Source organism: Tubulanus polymorphus, chromosome 5, assembly GCF_964204645.1.
Source record: "Tubulanus polymorphus chromosome 5, tnTubPoly1.2, whole genome shotgun sequence".
Lineage (NCBI taxonomy): Eukaryota > Metazoa > Nemertea > Palaeonemertea > Tubulaniformes > Tubulanidae > Tubulanus > Tubulanus polymorphus.
In genome coordinates, this window is record NC_134029.1 from 883,301 (window position 1) to 903,421 (window position 20,121).

The following is a 20,121-nucleotide window of genomic DNA, read 5'->3' on the forward strand; positions in this document are numbered from 1 at the left end:
ATCAAAAATACTTTATAATCTTTATATATTTTTGACGATATCCGTATATTGTCTGTGCCATGACGAAGCTACTAAGATACTGAAGGCCGTGCTGGATTTATGATGACGTCACTGTATGTATGACGTCACGATGTCTATATTATATTGAATGAAGAGTTAAATGAACTAGTTCTCGAGATACGGAGAGGTCCGAGTTCTTGAGATGTGGCGCGAGAGGTCTCTCTCCGAATGAAGCAAGCTCTCGAGATTCCTCGGATTGTATAGGAATAACTTGGATCCATTTCCAAAGATTTGACTCAAATGTCAAATGTAACCGTGAACTGTGGAACCGGATTCAGTGTTTTCTGAGTCGGTCGTCACAAACTCGATTTCTCCCTATCATCAGCCATACTTAACGACCTAAAGTTCAGTATTTACTGAACCTGGTCAGCTTAAACAGTTCACAGTTATGATGTCAGGCGATGAAGACAATCTCATCCGGATTCGGTTGAAGTCGGAAGTCGGTCATGTAGTGCATGTATAGAAACGCCATTTTCCTGTCAAAACTTCCTTCTTACGATGTACATTTTCAACGAGGACTCACAAATTCTCACTTCCTATACTTGACAAGATAGACCCGCACCCACCCCCAGCGCTGGTCTATCCCAAGAATTTGTAATCCAACAAAAATGAATTATTCAAGAATTGAAAGGTTTCCCAGAATCACTAGTTAGAAATGGTTTCTAAACATCACTCGGAATTTTTCTTTTGAGACCTTTCGATTTCCTTTTATGTCGCGTCGCAATTTTTCGCGTCGAGTCAATGACGCATAATAAAGTGTACGAGACCGAATTAGATGAACTTGGTCAAATGGAGGTCATTGGACCATTCTTCGCAGACAAGCCAGACATTAAATGTCTAAATATGGTGTTGTGTTATCTTAATAAATCGGTCAATGGATAACCTTATATCTGATATCATAGTAATCCTGCGGCGGGACGTTTGCCAAAATTGTCGACTGAATTCGGATGACACGCCTTGACATTGACCAATCAGCGAAGCCTGGTTGAATCCGTCGACGACTGATTGGCTCGAGATATGATCGCCAGCAAATCAGCGCGTGGGAGCGATTTCTGCGAGCTCACACACGTAAATATAACCTCGATTTGCTGCCGTAAACATTTTAGTATCAGAACTTTTCATCAACTATATCTATTACTTACTGGTGTTGTACCTGGATCCATCTGTTAGTTTTACACGACGAATATTTCATCATCATTGAACAGACGATTTAATAACGAACCGAACGACAATGAGACAAATAGCTAATTTTATGAAACACGTGGATGTGTTTTGCGTAATCGTGGTGGTCATCTCGCTGTTGGAGTTCGTTACTGTTGAAGGTAAGACCGATTAGTTTATCTTATAAAAAGACTTTTACGAACTATAATATTTTACGATAAATGATTCTGTAAATTTCAAGTTCAAGAAAATCAATCCATCGCCCCGACAGTTTGCATTCATTAATTCGGTGTTCATCACGTGACCGACATCATTCGATTAATCCTCGGATATCGGTGACCTCGACAGTGATGGATAATGTCGTCAAGGCCACCGCACAATCCATCATCTTACGATAAATCCGGTGCTTTACATCTTACATTGCGCGCGGGTGGAGCCATTCTATTCTTACATATGTATTGTCTCACCAAAATAGTTATTTTTTACCATTGTATAAGATCGATCATGTCAATTCATTTACAACTTTGCTGGTGAGACACTAAATCGGAGCCGCCCGTAATACGTTACACATTTCACTCAGACACGATTCGTCTTAATAATCACAACCAATCATTCATAAAATACATTAAATACATCGATTATGTTTTGTTTTCCCAGACAGACTTCTCAGAAAAATAGGCGGTTCAAAGTTGTGGTGTATTTTTAGATACATATATATATGTATAACACGGTCCCGATTCTTTTTCCAAGGGAAAGTTTTCTATGATCTTTAGCGTGATTTATTTACGAAGTCTTCGGTTCATCTTCGTAAAACATAAAAACGTTAAGTATAGATTTAACGACACAAATCACGTATTGGCAGCTGAGTGAATGCGTGTACGTGTTAGTAGAAAGCTGTGAGAACAAGTAGCTACAAGTTGTTGAGACTAGACAAACTTGTTAATACCGTCTTCAGTCGGAGTGATTTATCGAGTTGTTTTAATCTAATTCTTCTCGATATATGCGTTCTTAGATTAGACGAGGGTCGAAACGTCCACGCAAGAAGTTTTCCATCTCGGGCGATGTCGCGGCGCTGAATCTGATGCGACTTTTGAATTGAAAATTAAAAAAAATCTAAATGGGAAAATTGAGGAAATTTTGACACGAATTTCAAGAGTCCAAGTATAGCCGTATTAGGGTCAGTAGCCCGGTGAACTCGATGCTCTAGTGACGTACTAAGGTAACCTCCGGTGTCTCAGACGAGTATTGTTAAACTTTATGATTATAGCCCGGTGGTCGACGAGAAGTAATTGACTAGAATTGAGCTGCATGTCGCGTACTCTCTAAAAAAGATGTAAAAACCTCAATCACAGAAACCGACTGAATTGTAACGACCGAGTTCACACCGGGTCTAATAATGATTGAATGGCCATTTGTGGTAAGGTGCTATTTAATGTGACATTAGTTGGTCATTTGGATAATAATGTCTATAAACTCGTGGGTGGCATATAGAAATACATTGCGGGTAGATCATCAAGTACTTAACGCCGCGATAGACGGCCAAACATAACAACAAATCCTTAGAGGACAATCATACCACCACCAATCCCATAAACATTGTAATACGGTATCAATGTCAATATCTCGATTATACTTGTAGTATCGAAATGAACCCACTTAAAGTTCTTTTGGGTTTAAATCGCGTCCTAGTATCTGTCGTCGAGCTGTCTTCAAAAACCAATGAGCAATGAACTGTCGATTTAAAAAGAGGGAGAGGGATAAGGGGATTATAGAGGGACGGGAGAGAGAGAAAGAGAGATGGGAGGGGGAGATGAGGGAAAGAGTTCAAATTATGGGATGATCGAGTTTGATCGTTACATGTGAACTCTTGCTATTATTATGTATCAGGTGATTTTACGATGACCAATTAGCATCGTACCATAATAATTAATTTTACTTGTGCGCGTAGAGAGTTCACGATCCAATCTACCAATTATCTCAGTGGTTTAACATCGTACGATTACACACTAAACTAGTGGTCGTAAAACAGAGCTAATCCGTTCTCAGCTCACGCGATTCCCATCACAAATTGCTGATTTCGCCATCGATACAGAAAATAACAACGTAATTGTGAACGTTTTACGATATTTTATTCGCAAGAATAGAACGGATAGAATCGATATATATATATATTAGACCTACCCGTCAAAATAATCATCGAATTACCAATAAACCGTTATCACTGTCTGGTGTGGAAATATATCTATATTCAATAGTACACTATACTTGAATCAAGGTTGATGATGTTTGGAAAACATTCCGTTCTAAATTATTGTAACAGTTTTTTGAAGGTAGTCTTGTTGTGAAGGTCAAGGTACAGTTTCATGTAATTTTTTTTTAAATTTTAAAACATTCAAGGTTGAATTGAATGTCGAAGTAACGAATAGCATGACTAAACCTAAACTTTGAATCTAAATAGTTCGTGAAATTGCGGGCCCAGCAGATCAAACTCATTAAATTGTCATCTCTATGACGCCCTGTCGTATGAGAATTCATGAAAAAAAAAACTGCGATGGAGTTTTTAACGCCTAGAAATTCCTGCGTTTTATTCGAATCAATGAAAGCCCGAATTTGCGATTGTTAATAATGAAAGCGTACAAAGCGATAAATAAAAGTCTTTTAGAAAGAGAGCGCTGCGCCGCGTTGATCGAAGGTTTGTGGGTGGTATTTCTTAAGATAGATAGGTTTCTTTTTGTCCCCGTGGAATAATTTGGTCGTAGACGCCGTCATAACAAAACTTTTTTTTTCTTCTTCATTAGCAACATATCGTGTAACAACACGTGACATGTCAGTATTAGAGACACATCGGGATCAAAGAGCGTCGATGAAAATGTCTCTTGATATACACATTTCAATCTTATGTTTCGTATTTCTATCGGTCGTCTTCCTGTATCTGTTTAGAATATGGATATTGCAGTTTTTCTATCTTAATTCATTTTCAATTACGTGTACCTAAAATCATGGTATAAGGATAAATCACGTTTTCTAGATTTTGTTTATCCAAAACTTAAATAATCGTAGTAGATCAATTTGTTCGTTTTTATTTTATTTCTTCATATCAAATTCTGTGAGTGAATTTGACATGTAACGTACAATGTGTCAACTTGGTGTGTTTTTTTGTATAGCGTGAAATGTGAGTTGTGTCGTTGCCTCGTGTCACCGTGTCATTCATTCATAAAATGGAATTCATAATCATCCTACAAACACCCTCGACACAAACCGGTGCCCTTCCTTAAATTAAACACGCTTTTGTGAATGGAATCCCGCACAAACGTCTTCAGAAGGTTGTTACACCTCGAAGAGACCTACAGCGGCGGCGCCATACAAAAACAAAAACTTACTGTCCAGAAAACCCGTCGAGCCAAACTCATATCAAACCTATTCAGACATCATTGTTCACAAACGACCGTCATAAATCTATGACTTTCTTAAAACTGTTCTGTCAATGTCATAGTTTCATAACTAGTGCAAAAAGGATAATGATCATACGAATATAGAATCGGGTGTATTTAGGAAAATCGTTGAAAATGATGCAAAATTATCATTTATCGCATGATGAAGTTACGTAATTTCTCACGGTCTCATTTTTAAAGATATCATCCTAATATTTTGTCACCGTATCAACCATAGGTGGAACTTATAGGGAAAATTATCGGAAAAATTCACTCTTTTGCTCGCTGCGTCGAATTTCAATATTCGTGAGGCCATCATTTCAAAAATTTCAACCTATGTTGAATCGATCTTTGAAAGCAACTCACTGGTCATTGTCAATTCTTCCATTATTCATCGTATGATTCGAAAAGAATTCCCTCCCCCCCCCCCCCCACAGAGAACATAAAACAGAAAGTCGTAAGGAATAAGAATTTTGAATTCACCGAATTCTATTTTGATTTCTATTTGTACAGCGGGTTCGTGTTGGCGCAGTATAAACTCGCACGGGAACTGTGAAGAGATCCTAATGCAGGATGTAACCGAGCAGCAGTGTTGCGGAGGACAGTTTCTAAACACTGCTTGGACCGCTGAAGAATTGGACGGTCGAGAACTGTTTCTGCAACAGGCTCTCGGACGAGGAACCCCGAACTGTAAACGATGTATCAGTAAGTTCACGTCACTAAATTCTCAATATTTATAAGCGTTTCAGATTTCAAAAGAAAATTTCAAAAGGACCAAATATCTATTTCAAGTAATTCTCTAAACGAAATTCATTTGAAATGATTTTATAAGTAATTTTTCAATGGAAAAAGGAAATTTATTTCAGAGATTGTAAGATATTTCTAAAAGTCAAATCGATTCTTGAATTCAGGGACTTGCGAAAATGTCGTATGCAGGAGGGATAAAGTTTGTCGAATGAAGAACGGTCAGCCACGCTGTTCATGTCGTAGTGATTGTGACGCTAAAGAATACGGCTATACGGGACCGATCTGCGGCTTCGATGAGAAAACATATCGTGATATATGTCACTTGAAAAGACGAAATTGTCGACTAAATAAACAAACAGAAGTAGATTATAGAGGTCGCTGTAAACGTAAGTTCCCTCAATCGTTATAGATTTGAAACAATTTGAATTCAAACCCAGGGCCCAGATGCACAGCCACGATCTATATGGTCTTAGGTGTTAGGAATGGCCTTAAATCGTTATATTGGCTAAAGAGCCAAGATGGTCTAATCCGACGTGTTCATTGAGGTACAACATTTTTGTCCGAGATATTTCAGGAACGATACAGTAATTTTAGTTGTCTTTCTCTCTCTCAGATTCCTGTGACGATGTTGATTGTGGTCGTGGTCAGTATTGTATAGTAGATCAGAATCATACGCCGCATTGTATCGCCTGTAATCTCAGATGTCGTTCAGCTCAGGCTCACGAGAAGCGCTGCGGAGGAGACGGTATTACTTACGACAGTATGTGTAAATTATTCGCAGCCTCGTGTTTACAGGGAAAGTCAATTCATGCCGCATACAAGGGTCCATGTATAGGTAAGTCAAATGAGAAAAAATAAAAAAAACGGTGATAATTGCGGGTTTATCCTTCTATAAAAGAAATAAAGTTTTGCGTCAATTCGCTAATAAGACAGTCCTTTCTGGGTTTCATAGCGTTACTAGGAACTTGCCAATACTAGTTCTCAAGGTTAGGTGGATTAGACGCCACACGCAGTTTGAAGTAAGAAATTACCGCGCATATTCATAACGTAATCATTATTCAATTCTCGGTCGATTTGAAAAGAACTAGAACCAGATTCAGTAGAATCCCTGGGTGTTCGCCGCCTGTTTCAGCGCTAGGTTTCCGGAAACAAGTTCAATCGGTTCTTGACTTTCGTTCGATATTCTTAGAACGAAGGGTCAGTAAGTTCTCGTGTAGTATGGATGAAATCAATCTCGACGCCGCCCCGTCAACAAGACTGATCATCTTAACCGCCACTTTATCGTTTACATCGGTGAAACTGCTTGTTTAACGCTTAGTTACAACGTAAACGGCGGCGTCTGGTTAGTTCAAAGGCATTAAAGGTAACTCGGTTAGCGAACGCTAGTCGAGACAGACGTTGTAACTAAACCCGTAAGGCTAATTTGGTTAATGAGCCCACCAAACGTGTCGGTTTTACATGAAACGATACGGTTAAACCTGTTGCTTGTGTTACATGGAAGTTCGTAGATTGGTTTCACTAGAGGCGGCTCGCGCGTACTAAACACATCGTGAACTGTTGTTAAAAACACACTGCGATATGATTGTATTATCTCCTAGCGCTGATTGCGTGATTGATCGGTTCGCTAAAACACGGATGGATTCTAAGCAGAAATTGGCGCCGCTTTACGATAGGTGTATACAGTTTACTTGACTCGCTTGAAAACCTTGACCAAAGGGTCTCGAATCTACACTGTTTGGGAAGCGCTGCGGGCCGAGCGGTTAGCGCGTTCGGCCGTGGGTTCGAACCCCGTATACATTACCGTAAAGTCCCCGGGCGTGATCCTTATCCTAATTGCTTCTCTCATCCCAGGAGTAATAGGGAATACCTGGCCTGATGGATGACTCCTGAGCGCCCAATATCAATTATGCAGTGTTGCATCGTTGCAGGGAAAGATTAGTGACTCAGAATAGTTTGCATGAAATACTCAAATTCATGTAATCTATTGCCACAAATTGATAAAAATATCACTTGCCACCTGTAGAAACATTACGGGCCAATTAACGAAAATATTTTAAACTTATTAGAGATTCTCAATTATCTCAAATCGATTACTCTATTTGGACGGAACCGTCATCTTCGTGGCCTTGATTGAAACTTCGAATTTCGATGCGTAGAGATGAGACTACTTGGAAATCTCCGAATTTTACACTGTCTAGTTTTTGCTACCGTTAATTACATAGCGCCGGTCTCAGAATGGCATATCCTATTTCAGCACTAATCCGTGTTTTAATAGAATCTACAAGAACATTGGCTATTATTGCGTCATTGTTTGTTCGACCAGATCCGAGGTTTGACATCGAAGATAAATTTACTCTTTAAACCTGTAAGCAATTCTCGTGTGAGTCGCTTGGACGCCAGCCAAACCGCAATAAACCGATTATTAAGACAACCGACTTGGAAAGATTCCAGATCTTCGGATCTCAGTTTAAAAATATACTACAAAACTCTTTCTATTTGTTTGAAAGTAGGTTTTGATGTGAATTGTTAAAGTCCTAGAATTGAGATTAAAGTACAATTCGACCGCATTTATTTCAAGGTCTGATTGAGGAATTCATTTTGACTTTTGACTCGGATTTTTTCACGCAAAATAAATCCTAGATTTAAGACAAGTTGACAAGGTCTAACAAGCTGACCAGTCTTAAGACTTACGACCACTTTTGGACCTCCTGCCTCTCGGCAATGGAACTACCAGTCAAAGACCATCTTAGTTCTAAAGCCTATCTAACAACTTGAGACAAGTCTCATGATTTAAGACCACCTTAGTCTCGACTATGGGGCCCGCAACAGAGGCCAGTCTTCATGGCTCAGATTAAAGACCAGACTTGGACCATATTGAATTATATAGCCAACCTTAAAAAACTTCATTAGATTTAAGACCACTTTTGGACTGTGAAAGTAGCTGGGACTAGTTGTTTGAAACGTCAGAACTCACACCTCACTCATAATCAAAACATTCTTTAACAAGAATGATGTAACAAGATATGTTTAAGGACTAGCACACTTAGACATGCGGTCTTACGACTTATTGACGATTCCGCCGTCAATGACTTGGAATATTTCCAATTCCGAATACCGCAATAATTTGTATTACGCACTGCACCGGGTCATCAGGTGTGAAAACTTGTTTTAAATATAATACACAATGAATCTCAATCGGGGTCGCGAGGAATTGAAACATCACGAGTTTGAATAACAAACAATATTGTCACACGATGTTTTTACGCATTCCGATAATTCTTATGTTTATATGTAAATATCGGTCTCAGCAGACGAATGTGACGTCATCGTGTGACGTCACTGACTGAGACATCGCCTCCGTATTGGCAATATTTTTAAGCACAAATAGACTTTGTTAATTAAAATCAATTCACAAAATGGATACTTGCTTAGGTCAAATGATGTCAAATAAAAGGGACTATACCGATCATAGCTAGTTTGAAGGAGTTAATGGCTTATTCTCTCTTATTCGTTTGCACGTTTTTCGCGTGTTGAGCCTGTCAAAGTTAAAATAATGTTTCTATTTACAGAGGGCGCCACCTGTGCAACTCTACAATGCCCCAGTAGTCAGCGATGTATCACCGACTCGCACACTGGACGCCCCAGATGTATCCAATGCGGATTCTGTTCACCGTTTTTCGATCGACGGACAATCTGCGGTTCTGACGGTGTCACCTACCCGAGCTGGTGCGATCTACGATCGGCTATGTGTAATAAAGGCACCACGATAACCACAAAACATTCAGGTCGCTGTAGAGGTACGATATCATACCCATTATTGAAGACCCAAAATTGGGGTTTGAATAAACTTTTCATCTTTTCCACTCGAAAATCCGTTTTCATTTCATGATACAAAAAAAGAGTTTCTCAAAAATGTGTATGTTTCTATTGACAGCTAACGAAGTAAATCAAGATACGATAGAGATTGAAACGCGCTCCGACATTAACAACGATTACCAAGACGACGACTTTGACTACGATTACTCGAGTAACTCGTAATGCGTGACGCGACGTTGAGGTTCCACGTGGAGCTGCTATCATCATCTCTTTCTGTGATCTGAGGGTTTAATAAGACTGGCCTACTGCAGTTTGCGCGTCGTTGTTGCCCTCGGATAGATGAAAGTTTAAACTGAACTGCCAGAACGGGACAACTAGTCTAACCACTGCCAATTGCTTCCTCTGCGAGAGAACAAAATGTTCGTGCGTTCGTTTCTTCGATTTGTATTGACTTGTTGCCGATCGACACTAGTGCGCCATCTATATATCTTGAAACAAGGAGTGCTTTTAAAGCGAGGGATTTTATGAACCGATGTGACAAACAGGCGATGGAAGAGTAGAAATCAAAATATTGTATCAATGCAAAATGGTCATCCCTCCTTTGTCTCAATCCATTCCATGGCATATTTATGTATATCTATTTGTATAACCAAGATGAACGAGTGTAATGACTGTGAGGCTCTTAGTGTTATTAGTTTTACTTAATGGTTCCCTCCCCCGACGCCAGGTGGGGCAAATACATTCAGCATTCATGATAGATCGATTACGAAGATTTTTGATAGAAAGGGATGGGGAACCGAGGGTAGACATTTGTTTGTTGTGTTCACATTATTTTCAAGGTTATGTTAACTGCATTTATTATCATGTACAGCGTTAATTTATATATTACTGAAAAATACTGAACGATCGTGACGTCATCGAAGGGTAAAGGGGCTGTGACGTCATCGACTTCACGAATAACATTGTGCACTGGACATTTTGTTAGGATATATATATTTGACTATAGTTGAATCTCACCAATCTTATACATTGATTATGGAATTCTTGTTTGAATCGGTCGATTTTACTTACAAAAACGAGAGCTTTGATTTAGTTTAAGTTTTTCTTTGTAAATATATTTTTTCGTATTTATATATAACTGATTTAATTATCTGAATTGCGACGAAATCTTGTTGAATTACGTAATAGTTTGTAAGTAAATTATCTTATTTATAAATGTTCACTCTGGCTTCAACCGCAAAATATTACAAACTTGTGTACGATAGAGCCTAATCCGTAAAAACCTGTAGATGGCGCTGTAAGCGATGACGTCATCATGTGCATAAAATGATTTCGTCATCAATTTTGTCGAAACGAATATCTTGTTAGAATCTCAGAAGACAGAATCGGGCAACATCGAAAATCATTTTCAAGTGCATACTACCTCACTAACTAAACGGTTATAATAAAAATAGAGAATCTGCCGATTGTACTAGTGAAATATGCTATGTCAATGTTGCTGCTTGTTAGAAATAAAGCCTGAAATTTAGGCAAATGTTTTTGACAGCTTCGCTTACTTACTATTCTACTATAATATGTTTTGATGTCATATATATGAATATTGTAAATAGCGAGAATATATATATTGAAAGATTAACATTATTGTTTGTCGAAATTATTGTACTTAATTGCTGCACTTCTATAGTGTAAAGTGATGATGAATAAACACGTTTTTAATGAAAATCACTGATGATCTCGTTATGAATAACTGAATGAAGTGGTGAACTATAGTAAGCCTACGTCAAGACGGATCGCTCGCTGTGCCCTAGTGTTATAATATTACCGACTCATCTACGTTTCCAAATATAGATCTTATACGTGACGTCACAGCATGTTTACCAACCAGTGTTCGAGTCTTGCCATCCGTAATATGAAGATAATCCAGGGGATTTTCAAACTTCGAGGTTATTTTATGATAACATCTTATCGCATTTGCCGGCCAATATGGCGTACTCAAGTCGAAAATGCGTAGAGAGAATTTTGTAAAAATGGCGGTTTCAATGTTTGTATTGATTGGATAACTGTGCTGGGGGAGGGGGGTGTTCAGATTTTCGAGTGGAGAATCCAGAGGCTGATTCACAATGATTATAAGTATTACTAGACGACCATAGAAAAATGGTAATATTCATTTATGCACATTCTCAGAACGTAAGGTTTAATTTAACAGTGCTCAATGTATTATTATTACATATGTATTTCTTAAAATACAATTTGAATAGATTTAAACTTCACCATTGCCTTACAATCGGCTTCAATTGGCTTCAATTGGCTTAAATGTTATGTGATTAGATCTGAATAATGGGAATTTCTTCAATATATGTGCATTCTATTTGATGGAAATCGGTTAATCGAATACAGAATCTACGGTGAAGTCAGTTCCGACTGATTGTAGTGAACTATATTTTCCTAAAGTTTAATTGAAAAGTGAAATTATAATGAAGTCGATAATTGTTTTGATATTTGCCGGTAAGTTCGAATTATGATTACGCACACGTATTTCACGTATAAGATAATGAAATGATCTTGATTTGATTCCGATGCGGTTGTGATGTTGTAGCTTGTTATTTGATGTGTAACACATCGGCGAATGACATAGTAGTGAAAGGTCGACCGACAAAACCGCATGACGATGCAACGAGTGCAGTGAAATGCCCCGCAGGAACGAAACTTGTCTCTTGTGACTGCGATAATTTTCTGAATTGCGATTCTAACTGGAAAGTTGCGGGCGAATCGTGTCGCGTTAGTCAAACCGCGAGAAGACCGGTCGTTTCTGTAAGTGCATTCGATCAGTAAAATTAAGATCGAAATTATATCCAAAAGATTAAGTAAAACCCACAATACATCGAAAAAAACGAAACGTGTATTTTAGGATTCGATGCTGAATGTTTGTAGGATTTACTTAAAATAGAACTAGCCATTAGACAAATCACTTTTCAGCCGATTGCCAGATGTAAACCTGATAGTAAATTCTACACGATCGTTGAATCACCAGGTGCTTTCATCAGACAACCAACCGCTACATGCCCTGAAGGGCTTCGTGTGAAATCATGCGGTCTCTTCTACCCGTAAGTTTCCTTGACACGAGAATGAAAAAACCGAAACATTCAAAACAATGAATGATTAACTAAAAACTCCAAAAACTCCAAACAAAACATAGAAGAATGACTATGTTCAAGATATGACAATGTTTCGGTTTATTGAGGCTTTAACATTCTTATCAACTTCATTGTAACGCCAAGAAAAATATGGTGCACACAAATCACCAATTTCACTGAATGAACAATGTTATTTCTGATTTGTTTACATTTCTCCTTGTTGATGTTGCACAGATTTTCAATTTTATTCATATTTTACAGTTGGGCGCAGTCTAACCTGCATTTAAAAGCTGTTAAAACTAATCTCAAAGGGTGTAAAACAAGTGCTAGTTGTTCCAGCGGACGCGGATGTCGAGTCCAGGCGGTTTGTGTACCACCGATTCTCGTTTAGATTTCATCGTAACCAGTTTCATCGCAATCATTCGACATCAAGACTTCGAGTGAAATGAATTTATTTGACTGTAAAAGGGAAATTGTGAAACTGGATTCTGACATTCTCCTCGAGGGTAATAAAACATGTACGATATCGTGCTATTATGTGTTGGTTTTGTCGTTTGATTTTTAGTATCTTCCAGTTGAAGACGCTTCAAAGGGTTGTACTAACTTTCTTTTTCACACTCTCCTATAATTGTACTTGTCATAGAATTTGGTGCAAAATTGTGTGATATTTTTCTAAATCTCAATAGATAATGTTGGCCCTCTGTGAAATAAACCTTGAACGTTAGATGGCGTATGGTTGTTTGTATGTAATTTATAGGCGCTATAAAACAACGCAAATTCAAGCACAATTCGTTATGTTTGTACAGAACATTTCTGAACAATTTGAATTATTGAAAAGACGAAAGACAAAAAAGCTTCAAAATTTTAGTTTAGATGAACTAGAGAAAATTAATGATGTCAAACGCAAGATTGGAGAAAAACCTTTCCCCATTTATGGAGTTTGTGATGATGGCCCCACTGTTTTCATTTTCAAATCTCGCCTAAAAACTTCTACAATGCTTTTGATCGTATTCAGAGGTTTCTCACCCATAATATTTTATATCAAGAGCGCAGTGAATATTCATATTTTATCAAATAAGCTCTATATACGTGGAAATTAAATCAATTATTACTATTATGAAAAATGACCATTGAAAAATATGAGATTCCGGAGTGTGGAGGTTTCAGAAATCAGATCCGTTCATTCGTTGAAATATCCTCGTCCGCCATCTTCTTTTTCACGGCGTCGCCATAGAAACGAGTAAACTCATCCTCTCAATCCGAAGTTGATTGTGTCAATAGTAAAATCATCATCCGGCCGTGAAGTAATGACAAACGCTGCCGGTGATAATGTTTTGTAAATAGATTGTTTACGTAAACACGAGATTGAATTGATGATCGATCAAATAAACATACATAACTTGCGGAAGAGTGCGATGATTGAAATGTTGCGAAAATGCAACGATGTTGATTCGATTCGGTCGGAAACGAGATTTACTCAACCAAAACATCGACAGGTAAATGGAAACTTGTGAAAAATAAACGATTTGAACTCAGATTTATATGTTTTTGCTATTGTATTATTGCTATTTACATGATGAAGCTTCTATGCACTGCAAGCGAAAGTTCGTACTTGAGATAAAATCAAGATTACCTCCAAAATACTAGCTTTAGTAACGTTTACTGATTTGACACCAGGTTAAAACATGGCTCCTCCACAGCTTTCACTATTGTATCATATATAAGTGGATAAGTATTATCATTGATTCGTTAATTATTTGTGATTAATATTCGTGGTTTGCTTTTTAACAAGTTCGAAAGTGTTCGTACTTTGTCAACGGAAAATAGCGATTTAGAGAATGCGTGAGGAAAATAGAAAACATCAACAAAATGGCGTGGTATGAATCAGTTTTCTGGACCAGTGATGCGAAAAACTGTTTCGCCCCCGGTTGCAGTGAAGCATAGATACATCCCATGCAGCGGAATAGAGTGTACGGGGGCGACTTCGAGACAGACTCGCTGCTGATGTGCGGACAGTGTCTGAGTTTCGTTGCTATGACGAGGAATGATTACTTCTATTTATCGTTTATTGAGTTTTTATCGCGTTCTATGATATAATGTATCATTAGAACCATTGGGAATCTTGACACTTTCATAAATTCCGAGTCGTTCGTCTCTGTTGGCTTTATCTTCAAATTGAATAGCTCCCTGTGAGTTATACCTAGTCCTGTCGAAGTAAGAACGAACAATCTTTTATCATTCAACTTGATACACAAAGGCAATTTGACATTTTATGAACGTTCTAAGTTGCATTTTATTATAGCCATTTTGGGTAGTTTTTAAAACAGATTCATTTCTCAGTCTTAAGAAAAGCGTCTTGATTGTTTCGTAACTACGTTTTCCTGATATTTCAAGGCGTTTTTTCCAAAATATTCGCGTAAACAAAAAAACAAAAAGTCGTGATTTTTATCAAGTAGGTAATTATGAAATCCATGCGCGACTAAAATATCCTGCGAAGAATGCTGTTGACAACACGGGGACGCGAAACCAGTTTTATCGTCAATGGCGCCTAGTGACGATACAGGCATAGGCGTTTGTTCATTTTATTTATATAATAAATTATATGCGTTTTGTGTGAATCAGCTATGTATTTTAATCCATACACGTAGAGAATCGCGTCCTGAAAATAATCGACCTATTGCAATATGGCGCATATGGGATTTTTCTATTATTGAAGCGCTCATAGTAACGCACCGTTACCAGATACTACACACTACTTGTACTCTGTTTATCTTCGACCATCTCACAAATATTGGAAATTACGCGACTCGTGATTTTGACCGGTGCTATTTTGTCATCGGGATAAACTGATCCGGATCATATCATATCAGTTCGTATAGGAAAGGACGGATTAATTAGAATAGCGATAACGTGTTGAATAAACGGATTAATGTGATTAATGAGGTAGGTCGGATTAATGTGATTAATGAGGTAGGTCGTCTCAGATTCTGAAGCGGGTTGAATTCCGATTTGATTTGATATTGGATATGGGTTTAGTCTGGTGTTAATTCTCAGCTGTTTCGAGCAGTTCATGTACAGTTCACTATAAGGATAAGATCCCCTGTTTCACAAATTCTTATTTTGCGATCACCCTGCAAAGATCGTCCCACGTTTCCCAAAATTATAGTGATCTTGTGATCGCCCTGTGGCAATTTTAAGGCGATCATAGGGATCACCTTCTGAATTTTATACACATTAGACCAATGTTTAGCTGTCTAGCAGAATACGTAAAATCAATGACATCAATTTGATTTTCATACAAGGAATTCAAATGACTCTGATTAAACAAATTGTTTACTTTGTATATGAAAGGCGCAGTGGGCCATTAATGACATGTTATAACTAAACCACTGCTTACCATTGAATTTATTGATATAGAATTTGAATGATTTAGATAATGATGTGCGACAGAAGGTATTCTATGTATCATTGCCCTATATCTACCGGTTAATGGGGATGGATTTAGGGCGCATTATCCCAGATTTGAATTAATATATACTGAAATTGATTCGATTCGATTAGATTTTGTTTTACTCTCAATAAATTCACGACGAGCCACAAAAGCGAAATTACAAATTCAGTTTTTAGAATGAATGCTGATCCTATTTGAGATCTAACTCTCTGTCTTTACCCCTATAATTAATCATATGCGGAACTGGAATGAAGTCACTTCAATGGCAAAAATTCATGAGTTTATCACTAAACCTCTACGGAGGGGAGGGTTCAATCGAAATTTAGCATCATCAACCAGTTTTGATAATTAATTGCTAACGATCACGTATATACTAGAGGTTAATTGATTTCTTATCATTGTTTAGTCATTTACACCGTCATGGTGTGAACATATTGTGGGAATTACAATACGTCAAGGGTCACGGAAAAGTGTCGGCTATTCTGGGAACTGATTTTGTGAGAGTCCAGAGGTTCGAATGAAAGTCATCACGGTTGACTGAGCGGGTAAATCCTATCGTCCAGTTCCGCGATAACCTTTAACAGTTAATCACGATGAATATCGACCAATGTGAAAATGAAATAAGATTGAGACAAAAATATTTCCTGCAACGAATCGATTTCCTTTCGAATAATTTGTCAAATACACGATTAATAGAATTATTCTTGAAGGTTTTTTATAATCAAGAGAGATCATTTGGGGATTCTAGACGTCGTTTCAGCGACGATTCTTTTTATCGGTCAGTCAACCCGCCAGGTGGCGGTGTTGGTAAAGACCAGTTTTTCCTTCATGCTCCAGCGCGCGCCTTGGCGCTGCCACTAGGAAAGCATGGCTTGGTCATCGTTAGTTTAAATCTGGGACAATGCATAACTCGATTCTTACGAGATGCGATTCGTACTGCGCAGAATCTGTAGATAGTAACAACGCCCTATATTCGTCATACGTCAGGCGGTCGCCGGGCGGTCGGGCGGCTAAACTGATGTTCACATGTATAAATAGTAACCCGGTCGCGCCGTGTCGTTTCATACAGCTCACACTTATTAAACGCAGCTGTCGACTTTTTATATTAATCACTCAGTCACACATATTGCAAAATTGACGCTTTCTCGTAGTTTGAATAGAAAAATAACCTTAGTCAAAAAGGTACAATTTCAAATAGGTTTTCACCAAGAGTAAAATGAGGTTTCGTTGTATAATATGTAATGAATGATTGTCCTATGCCCATCACTGCAGTATCAGAATAATACTGGTGAATCACACCGTGTTGTAACCATATCACAATAATTGTCTTATTCATGAAGATGACCATTTCGAGTATGAAGTCGAAACGTTGAAATAAACTACTAGCTCAAGGAATACTGATTTCCCAGGCCCGTTGCCAGGGTGCGAAAGTAGTCGGGTTCATATCAACCCCCCGATGGTAAACTGATACTCAACATCAAACAAAAATTAGACCATTTTTCCAATCAATCGAGTTCTGGTTGGATGTCAAAATTTCAGGCTTTGTTAGAATTCTGGCTAGATAGGGAAATATTAGACTGAAGAATTCTTTGGTTGTTTGTTCATCAAATCATCGCGGCAGTTTTTATACGCATTTAAACTGTGCTGAATTAAATATTCTTTTTAGCTTTAGAGAACAATCTAAAAAGCGTCGTTGACGAAAGCGTGATATTTCAAACTGGTCTACACAACACTGCGCACTGATATGAAAACTAATATATTTGCATGGTGACATATGTCTTCGTGTATAATGTCAACAAGTATATTTATATGTAAGAGTTGTGCTAATATTAACTTGAACGTTACGCAAATTTCAGAGCTTTTGTAATTAATGGTTAAGTGTGTTTAAGGTTTCTAATACACGAATAAATATAAACAACGGATCCAAGGCTAATTATCAGTATTACTGAAACTATCTCGACTATAAATGCTACTGGTTTCGATTCAGCTGCTATATTTCTTGGGGCCCTCTTCAGTATATTGTTTGTAAACCAAGCTACAGATATATTAATGGATATTCCAATGTGCTATAGTCGTATCATTTTATAGGCAATGCGCAATGAATTAAGATTCGTATGCGCGAAAACGGATTTTCACCTAACGTTCCTTCGTTTTTGACGTCTTTAGATCAATTGGTTTTTATGGTAATTCGTTTCTATCAAGATTATTTGTCAGTCTGAACTATATTATATTAGGGGCTGTCCATAAAAGACGCCCAACATCGAGGGGATAGAGTTTGTAAATTTTTGAGTTTTGTGGACAAGAGGGAGAGGGTTGTTTTCACGGTCATGTATGGAAACTGTCTGGAGTCTATAATAGATAATCAAGTGATGAATAAAGAAATATTATTTTTTCTGGACAATAATGACTAGATATCGATGTCTTTTATTGCTTTTTCGGCCGATGGAGTTAGTGCAATTTGGACAATCTTGTGTGGACGTCTCTTTTGGACAGCCCCTTACTTGTCATATCATCAACTTTTCAGTTTTTCAATTCCTTCAAAAAAATTTGTTTTTATAACTTTCTAAGAAATAAATACATTTGTAATGTTATGGGACGGAGGTCTTGTCATGTATTTTCATTCCTGTACGTAGCTAAGTCTTGTACAGTGTTACCCCTGGTTTTCGATATGAATAGAAATTGTTTCGAGCATTTTGATATGCAACGCGGTGAATCAATCGGTGCGGTTTCCCTTATTCAGCAGTCAATCAGCATTCAACAGCTCCCTCTGACAAGCTCTAAATCAAGTCTTAATTTGAAATGCTAACGAACCTCCCACGTAAGATTGTCTATTGGATATATCGGTATTGAGAAATTGATCCACGGATACTGAATAGATGAGGTATCCACCTGGTTAATATAAATGATCTGGTCGCAGCTGTGTTTTAATTTAAACAGTAAAACTGCGCTATCGATATCTTTCCCTTTAGTGAATATCATGAATAAACGAAGATTTTCAACCACCATTCAATAACTATAGCTTCATACCAAATCGATGTATAGGCACCAGGTCACATTAAACGTGAAGATCTGGTACTGGTAGTCAGAAAATATGATCTTCACTACAAGTGCATACGAAGTGGCTTCATCAGGAAAATGTGCTCACCTACCTACACACCTTATCAGTGACAAGTCAAAATAAACCAAAAAATAACCCTAAACCTAGCAAGGCAGTAAATCTAGAACCTGTAGGACTCGAACCGTTGAACAATCGCGTGTCAGGCGAGCATTCTAACCACTTGACCATTGAGTCGATATGGCTATTCTTGGTCTGGAAGTGTGTCGTTTCAGAGTGCTGACCATTCAGCTGTGGTGACCTGTCAGGTGCGGTGACTGCTCTGACTACAAGCTTTAAACTTTCAATTAATTAATGAAACTAAATCAAATACAAGTAGTTCCATGGATTACGTATGTTCTGATACTTGGAATGTTGATTTATTTGTAATTAATAATGAATATATTCCCAGTTGATCTCATTGTTAATTATTTTCAAGAATTTACATATATACACGTAATTCATATAGATTATCGAATATTTATAATTACAACACTTTGTATGCGAAAACATGGTTCATGTTGTTTTCAATCTCATCAATCATACGTTAGTCACTTTGACTATTCAAGGAATTTATTATGAAAGTACAGCTGTTACCGAGAGCTTGACGATAATCTTAAATAAGAAACTGTTTAATCGAATCAGCGAAACTTGAACAATTTCCTCGGTAGCAATTTCCTCGTTAGTCGTTACAGGTGATAATCATTACGTAATATCATAAATAGTGATTATTCTGAATTTACATCACGCTTTCTAGATTTCTAATGTATGAAATTCTATTTCAGATGACGTGAATCTTAGGATTAAAACGGACGAAATTCATCATTAAAAATGATCCAAAAACTGTTATTCTCATCGGCGTTGGTCGTGTCTATGCTGATTGTTTATAAAGCGCATCCTGCTCATGGTAGGTTTATATGTACATAATCTTATCTTTGAATCAAATATTCTTATCGAAACCTATTATAACTTTATATAATTTTATTTTTAAAGTACACTGTACGCTTAATGTTTTTATTGTCCTTCTTTTCTCCCGATTCTAGCCGTAGGTAAGTAAGATATTTGTTGCTTGCACACACTTCTTGTTAGAAATATGCAGCACCTTTCAATCGGGTACGAGATGGTTAAAGGGTTCTACCTACCACCGTTTCAGCGGGTCGGATATTTTGGAAATCAAGGGTCGGACCTTGAGACGATTTTCCTCACTGCATGCCGTGTAGTTCAGAC

General features: G+C 37.7%; 1 protein-coding gene across 1 annotated transcript; it reads left to right on the top strand.

Moving 5' to 3' along the window:
• Window positions 1–1,268: 1,268 nt before the first annotated feature.
• LOC141905429 (follistatin-like) lies at window positions 1,269–10,823 on the top strand. The gene is made up of 6 exons (XM_074794290.1): window positions 1,269–1,382; window positions 5,166–5,357; window positions 5,564–5,785; window positions 6,013–6,234; window positions 8,969–9,196; window positions 9,334–10,823. The coding sequence occupies exons 1-6, from the start codon at window positions 1,292–1,294 to the stop codon at window positions 9,435–9,437; spliced, it is 1,059 nt and encodes a 352-aa protein (XP_074650391.1). The 5' UTR covers window positions 1,269–1,291; the 3' UTR covers window positions 9,438–10,823.
• Window positions 10,824–20,121: the final 9,298 nt, after the last annotated feature.